Source organism: Athene noctua, chromosome 6 (assembly GCF_965140245.1).
Source record: "Athene noctua chromosome 6, bAthNoc1.hap1.1, whole genome shotgun sequence".
Taxonomy (NCBI): domain Eukaryota; kingdom Metazoa; phylum Chordata; class Aves; order Strigiformes; family Strigidae; genus Athene; species Athene noctua.
The window spans coordinates 36,270,869-36,279,107 of record NC_134042.1 but is presented as its reverse complement, the minus strand read 5'-3'; the positions used below and the strand labels follow the sequence as shown (position 1 = coordinate 36,279,107).

Below are 8,239 nucleotides of genomic sequence, written 5' to 3'. Positions count from 1 at the left end.
CGGCATACTTGTTTCTGCTGAACCTTTGCCATTTTACATAATACTGCAATAAACTTTCTGGATACTTGCACATATCATGAAAAAAACCCTCTGAGGAAATACATTCTGACCAACTCTGTCTCTGTCTTGTAAGAGATAGTAGTTACATAGCAATAACTATGGTGAGTAGATTCCTATGTGTAGATAAATTGCTAGCTGGGGTGAAATTCATCTACATTCAATATAAATAATTAGTCATTGTTAATTAGGATGAGTGCCATGCATCTCATCCTTAATTAACCTTCTAAATAGCTAAATTGTGCCTGTTTCTCTCAGCTTGCTCTGAGAGGGACCCCAGTGTAAGTCACATATAGTACGTATATAAATCATGCCTATCCTATGCATATGTAACAAGGGGTTAAGAAGATCTCCTTTCTTCTCCCCAGCTAACATTTTGCCATGGTAAAGATTGCTTATTTCATTCTTCCATTTGTGGTTTTTTTTTTTTTTAATTATTTTATTTTGGCTATTTTTCAAGGATGTTAATACTTTGCCTTTCATTTTAGTAGTTTCTGAAATACTCATCAAAGGTCTCTCAAAAAGCTAACCAGTGCCCACGAGTATCCTTTATCTAATAATTTAATGAGACCTTCAAATAATGCCAGTTAGGGCATACCTGCACTGCCAGAAAATGTAGAGATAGTGAGCTATTCCTGAACAAACTTGCTGCTGGCTTGGGTCCTCAGTTAGGTGACAACCTTACATCAGGACATCTAAATATAAAAAACTCCCATGCAGAGAGTTCAGTGAGACACAGCATTCTTTTTATAAACAGACATTGCTTTAGCCCCATCTCAGCTTTCCAGTTGCTCTAATGTTCTGTTTTCTAAAGCTCATTTACCACAGTAATTGCAGACTACCTTGCAAAGCTCTTTTGCCCACAGTTTAGTTCAAGCCCAATAGTAGAAAGGTCCCTGCTCTCTCTCTCCCCTCAGATCCCTAGGTGATGGCATCATTCTGCCTGTATGATGGGAAAACAGACTTACAATGTTTGATGTCCAGAAAAAAAAATAGCTTACTCATTCTTTGCTTTACAAATAAATCTTATTTGCTCTGTTTAATATTTACCAGCAGACATTAATTTAACACTACCCAGCAAAATGAATAGGAAAGAAGCACAGTGAAAGAGAGGTCCAGCACTGTAAGTACCATATTACACTTTCTTAGAAGCCTTTGAATTCACATTGTCTGTGATCTCCATCATTTACTGCACTATATTTAATTCTGAGATGAATTTATTTTGTACAGTAATTGGAAATTATTTTAGCTTCTGGAAGCATGTTCAGTCAGTGATCCAGCTGCTAGCTATAGTGGCAGGATGACCAGGAAATAAGGTTCAAAATGAATACTTAACAGTCAATTCCAAGGTGATGAATAAGTTGTCTCTGCTCTCAGAGGAGTAGATTTAGTTGCAGTCTCGATGTTCTGATTACTCTAGGCTGATGCAGGGCTAATGCGAGTAGCATCCCTGTGTGCCTAGAGACCAGGCTACTTGCAGCCAGGTGGCCTGGAAGAGAAATAAGTGTCTCAAAAGCAGCTTTGGAGAATTACGAAAAGAGTATTTACCAGACCAAAAGGAATTACCTCCATGTAGAATGTCTTTTTTTTCTCAGAGTTGATGCTTTTATCCAGCATTTTAGGCATGCTGAGCACAGCTCCCAAACTCAGCACTTCCACAGCTTGTATCTCCAGTGTTTCATACTGGGCAGACAGAAAAGGGGGAATGCAGATTTAACAACTCCCCTTGAAAAGTTTGATGTAAGACCTAAACCTGCCATTAGACACAGAGCCTGAGGCAGACCCTGGAGCAGAATCCCATGCTCCAGAATAAGTATAGAGCTGCTATGAGCAACATTCAGATTGTCTCTACTTTCCTGCAGGCCACTGCCTACTTCATATTTTTGAACTTCTCTCATTTGAGATAATTTAGGTGAGACACCCTATGGAAAATATTCTCCAGTATAGTTCATGATTCTTCCCCTGAAAAGAGCAGAAGAGAGATTGTGGGATTATGTAGAATTTGCTTATGTCAGTTAATGGAAGAGGAAAGGTCATTGGGTTCCACATACACAGGAGGGCAGATTCCACTATAGCTTTTCCTAAGCTCTTGAGTCTTGGGCTTTGCAACTTTATGGACAGTTTATGTGCAATAGAGAGTGAATAAACTTTCTCGATTTATCCTTAATTTGCTGAAACATTTAAGATGATATTTTGAAATATTATGGTTCTTGAGTTCCAAGCTGCTACTCAAGACGCAGAAAGATATAAACAGTTTAAGGGGTGACTGTTTAGATGGATTTTATTCACAGCTATAACAGATGTTATCTCTGTATCACTGCAGTGCTTGAAAACCCAAGTGAGAATAAGACCACGAGTACTACAGAAACATATCAGCAAAAGTCAGTTCCTCTGCCAAAGTACTTACCAAATATATGGGGGCTAATAGGTGAACTCAACTATGCACCCAAAGGCATGTAGGAATGCAATGAGGCCATGCTGGTCAGAGGCAAGAACTATTACTTCAGGCATTACTTCTCACAAAAACTTCAGGCATTACTTCTCACAAAAGCCTACACGACATCAATTCTTCCCTGGTGATGCCACATTAATGTCTTCCTTCCTTTTCTCATTGGTCAGACACTGAGAGAACTGACTAGAAATAGGCTATCCAGGAGGCCAAGTAGAAGAGTATTTCTAAATTGAACAGTAATCCTAAAGACTGACATCTGAAAATCAGTAACTAGAATACAGAAACTATTTTTATGCAGGAAAGATAAAATTCTCCCATTCTAAAAGCTGATTATTCTTTTTTAACAGAATTGTTCAGAAGGAAAATGAAGTCTGCATTTCATCTCTGTTTGTTGTTTCTTGGACTTCAAGCCCAGGGTCAACATAAATCCAGTCTCAATGAACAGCAGGAACAAAAAATACCCCATTTCCCAGAAGACCATTCCCAGGCTGAAGGTGAAAACTTGGCTCATGTCAAGATAGCCCCCAGCAATGCTGACTTTGCATTTAAGTTTTACAAGCAGGTCAGAGAGGAGGTGGGCAACAAGAACATTTTCTTCTCTCCTTTGAGCATCTCCGCTGCCTTTGCAATGCTTTCGCTGGGAGCCAGATCAAACACACTTCATCAGTTGCACAAAGGCCTCGCCTTCAACCTGACAGAGATGGAGGAGCATGAGATCCATGAGGGATTTCAACGTGTCTTCCAGCTGCTGAATGACCCCCACCGAGAAATCCAGTTGAACATGGGCAATATCCTGTTCATAGATGACCAACTGAAACTGGTCCAAAAATTTTTGGATGACGTCACAAATTTTTATTATTCTGAAGCTATTTCTAGTAAATTACAGAATTCTGAAGAGGCTGTAAAGGAAATCAATAAGTACATAGAAACAAAAACCCATGGGAAAATTGTTGATTTACTTAACAGTCTTGATCACGAGTCTGTGATGGTTCTGGTTAACTACATTTTCTTTAAAGGTGAGTGACAAACATAGATAGGTGTTATACACATAAGCTCTGGAAGTCTTATCCAGGTGTAAGAAACATAAATTTTTTCACATTATGAACCTATGCTATCATCTAATGTAAAATATGTCTTTCTACTTTTAAATGACATAAGGAAATATTTGAAAACAAGGTATGAAGAATCATTTTTCTGTATGAGTAAAAAAAAAAAGAAAGAAAAAAATCAACCCATAGAAATACTGATCAATGTCATATCAATTTTAAAGAGGTTCAGAGCTGAAAATATTCATAAAGGATGAGTGTGTCAGCTTATGATCATTTGTTGAAAGGTACAGGTGTTTGGGTGTGCAGGACGTGGTCAAACATGGATGACACTTGTATGAAAGGAATAAGCCTGTATTGTAGCAGTCTGTGGAAGTTTTACAATTGCATTAGCAGGCAAAGGCGCTTTTCCATGATCTCAGCCCATATTTTTCGTATGTGATTTTTATTAGAACCATTGAAATGATTTAGAGCTTCATTCCATGGCCAGGGAACAAGCATCCTTAAACTGACATAGGATTGTTGTTACTTTTACAGTTCAAATACAGCGTTTTAAGCATCAACTAATGTGACATGCCTTTATTAGTCCCTTTTTCAATTTATTCAATTCTATACCTATTCTTTTGTCAAAAGGCTACTGGGAAAAACCTTTCAACAATTTAGCCACCAGAGATGATGACTTCTTGTTGGATACCAAGAATTCTGTTAAGGTCAAAATGATGCATCAAAACAAAGCCTTTAATATCCATAGGGATGAGAAGTTGTCTTGCTGGGTAGTAGAAATCCCATACAAAGGAAACGCTACTTCATTGTTTGTTCTGCCTGATGAAGGGACAATGAAGCAGGTGGAGGACTCTCTGCTAAAAGAAACAGTGTCTAACTGGATGCAATCACTTGAAAAAAGGTAATCTTTTAACTGCTGCTTTGTTTAAATATTGAACAGGCCGTAACTACTCATCCAGGCAAAGTAAAGCTTAGGATGCCACAACGAGTTGCTAAGCAACCCTGAGAAACAAATATGGCACAGTTTTTTTAACAAGGTATCAGGTGATTTTGTACTAAAGGGGAACGCTCACCTCAGGTCCCCCTGTCACAGCAGTGGGAGTGCTACCAGCTGTGAGGATCCTGCACATGGGTACATTGCCCTCAGGAGCCTGTTTTGAGTAGGAAGAATCCAGTTCAAAATAAAATACAATTTATTTTTCTCCAGTCTGGATGATACTTTCTAGCCAGCCACTTTCATAAATCAGCACTCTGTCCCTGCACCACTGTGGCTGGTGGGACAGGAATTTCAATTTCTGCTTCTCTAACATAGGATTTATCACTGTCTTAGAAAGCTAAGCCTTAGCTCCACAGGTATTTGGGATGGGTGTATACCAGCAGCAGCTACTGCATCAAGGGATCTTTCCATAATGAACTCACATTTTTCATTTATTTTTGAAAAGAAAAATCTACTTGGATCTTCCAAAATTCTCCATCTCTGGTTCCTATGATGTTAAGAACCTGTTTAAGAAAATGGGTGTGACAGATGTGTTCAGTGTCCAGGCTGATCTCTCCAAAGTGGCAGAAAATACTCATCTGAAGGTTTCCAAAGTAAGTATACAAACAGAAGTGGTAATCAAGAGATTTGTATGTCTTGCTTGCATGCGGGTTTTGCCTCTGCAAATAGGCTGATCCCACTTCTGGAGTCTAGTCATGGCTTATTGATGGTAACAAAGGAAGGAAAATGTTAGGCATTAAATGGCTGTTGTTCCTACAGTTTAATATAAAATTGTTTACTGCATAGCAATCCTGTAAATTCACTTGAAAGTCTCTGAAGAAGAAAACAGATCTAGAAAGGAAAACAGAAACAATTTCACAAAAAGCTGGTGTAAAATAATCAATGTATGATGAGAGCCATAGCTGTGATATAAGTTTGGGAATAGTCATTCTTATCCTATGTATACACCTTTCATTACTGCATTATCTGAGCACCTCAGAATTTATATGGACAACAGACTTGTGGGACAGGGATAGTTCACAAACAAGAAACTGATACACAAATAAGTGATTTCCCTGGTGTCTGAGGGAATATATGCCTTGTGTCATGAGGAAGTGATCCTTCCCCTGTATTCTGCACTTGTGAGACCACCTCTGGAGTACTGCACATCCAGTCTGGGGTTCTCCAATGCACGAGAGATGTGGGCATACTGGAGCAGAGCAGTCCAGTGGAGGGTGAGCAGGACAGCCTCATGGCTGGAGCATAGGATGTATGAGAAGAGGTTGGGAGACCTGAAGTTGTTCAGCCAGAAGGGAAGGAGAAGGGGGGTTCTTAGTGTTGGCTACAGATACATATTAGGAGGGTGCAGAGAAGATGGACCCAGACTCTTCTTCCAGGTGTACAGTAATTGGACAAGAAACAATGCACACAAGTTAGAAAATGGGAAATTCTCATCAGATACTATGTAAAATAATTCACCGTGAGGGTGATCAAAAACTAGGATGGGTTATTTAAAGAGGCTGTGAAATTTCTATCCTTGGAAATACTCAAACCCTGGCTGGATGAGACCCTGCGCAACATTATCTAGTGTCAGCCGACACAGTGCAGGGTGGTTGGTTGCACTAGATGACCTGTAGAGGTCCTTCCAACCTATATTATTTAATGACATTGTGATTCCTCACACTGAATAATACCTTATTCCACATGTAAACACCTGGATTACAGATATAAGACAAGTGAATAGAGGAAGGATAGCAGGACCTCATGAGAGGAAATTTCTGATGTGCTATGGACAATGAACAAACACTAGGGACTGGCCAAAGACAATGAAATGAGATCACGGGAATTCAGAAATATGAATTTGCCATACCTACCATAAAAAGCCCTGTAAAGTCAAGTCATATCAGTGGGCTGTGTTACAGAAAGACACCCTATAAAACTTGTCACTATTGTGTCTTTGCTGAAAGAATTCTTTTGCATACACAGAAAAAGATGAAAAATGAAAACTTTCTTCTTTTGTGTTAAATGCTAAGGACAAAATCTTACTCTGAGAAACAACGGAACAATAAAGGTTCTCTATGCTGCTCATTCTCTGCAAGCAGCCAAATTTGATTCTCTGAGTGCTGAGGAAAACCCTCCCTGAACTCAGAGCAAACTTTGCTTGTCTTGGACAACTGTTCTACACTCATTCTGTGCTTTCTTTTAAGAATTACCTTCTCACGGTGTTAAAGCAAGCAAGTTTGTCCACAGCTACTTCTACTCTTCTGTATTTAGATTTTAATCTTTGCTTCCCTTGCAGGCAATGCACAAAGCCATGGTGGATGTGAGTGAGAATGGCACAGAGGCTGCTGCTGCGACCGTAATAGAACTGGTACCAATGTCTGCACTGTTTCCTCCTCCTCCTCATATCAAATTCAACAGACCTTTTCTGATGCTGATTTTTGACAAAATCAGCCACAGCATCCTCTTCATGGGGAAAATTGTCAACCCAGCTGTCAAGGAAAACTAAGCCAGACCACTTATACTCTCCAGTGCAGAGAAGATTGCTTGTACATATTCCAGGGACTTCTTTGCAAAAAGGGACTAGAATTGATCCATAATTAACAAATAAATAAATATTACATGAAGTAATTCTTCACTTACACACAGTTGGAGACAAGCATGAGTGAGCCATGTTTACAAAATGACCCAGGCCAAATAGGCAGCCATGAGATCTTCAACAGATAAATGTTTTCCTACCTCACTCAATCATCACTGGTGCCGTTGTCCCTTGCATGAAGATAAACCTTCCTATTCCTGGCTGAGAAACTCCCTAAGTCTCCCATTTCCTGCATATCAAGTCCTCAGCTCAAAAGCCACAAATCTTTCCCCTTCAGCTGAGAAACCATCCTTTCCTTCCCTCTCATTTCACGGTGAATCACAAGAGAAATCTCCTTCATCTTTGAAGTCCTTCCAGGGCTCAGTGGCTAAGAAGGGAAAAAAACACAGACCTGTTAAATCTTTCCTCTCTTAGATGGTGGATGCTCCTGGGTAAAGGATAATCCTTTTTCCTTCCAGCTTGACAGCTGCCTCCTAGCACCCTAAACCCTTGCTCCCATCTCCATTCCTCATGATTTGCTCCAGAGTAAGGGGCCAACTTTTCTGGCAGGGCAAGAATTTAGCTTCTGTGTCAGTGAAAGCCACACATCATTGCTCAGGTGGTCATCCTTTATAGTCTTGTGTATGTACAGTAAAGCCTGGTCCTAAAGAAGTTGGTGTTACCAGCAGCATGATGTGAATGGAGAACTGTGCTGCAGCAGATTAATTTATTGCCAATTAAAAAGAGTAGGATAGTAATAAACAAAGACATAATTAAAAACACCTTTCTCCCATCCCTCCTGTCTTCCCAGGCTCAATTTCACTCCTACCTCCTCTACCTCCTCCCCCTAAGAAGCACAGGGGAAGGGGGAATGGGGGTATGGAGATATGGTGGTCGCTGTCAGTTTATAATGCTTCATTCTCTGCTGCTCCTTCCTCCTCACAATCTTCCCCTGCTCCAGCCTGATGTTCCTCCCACAGGGGACAGTCCTTCACAAACTGCTCCAGCATGGGTCTTTCCTAGAGGGTACAGTCTGTCAGGAACAGATTTCCTCAGTATGGACTCATCTCCATATGGCCACAGATCCTGTCAGGACCCCACTCCAGCACGGGCTCTCCATGGGCTGC

General features: G+C 40.2%; 1 protein-coding gene across 1 annotated transcript; it reads left to right on the top strand.

The window, feature by feature from the left end:
• Positions 1 to 1,159: 1,159 nt before the first annotated feature.
• Positions 1,160 to 7,872, top strand: LOC141961900 (alpha-1-antitrypsin-like). Its single transcript, XM_074909254.1, has 5 exons — positions 1,160 to 1,180; positions 2,857 to 3,525; positions 4,189 to 4,459; positions 5,001 to 5,148; positions 6,834 to 7,872. Exons 2-5 carry the CDS (start codon positions 2,874 to 2,876, stop codon positions 7,041 to 7,043), a joined length of 1,281 nt encoding a protein of 426 aa, XP_074765355.1. The 5' UTR covers positions 1,160 to 1,180; positions 2,857 to 2,873; the 3' UTR covers positions 7,044 to 7,872.
• Positions 7,873 to 8,239: the final 367 nt, after the last annotated feature.

Coding starts and splice junctions, on each gene's coding strand:
- LOC141961900 (XM_074909254.1), top strand. CDS start 2,874: ATGAAGTCTGCATTTCATCTCTGTTTGTTGTTTCTTGGACTTCAAGCC. Junction 4,460..5,000: donor ATGCAATCACTTGAAAAAAG/GTAATCTTTTAA, acceptor ATTTTTGAAAAG/AAAAATCTACTTGGATCTTC. Junction 5,149..6,833: donor CTCATCTGAAGGTTTCCAAA/GTAAGTATACAA, acceptor CTTCCCTTGCAG/GCAATGCACAAAGCCATGGT.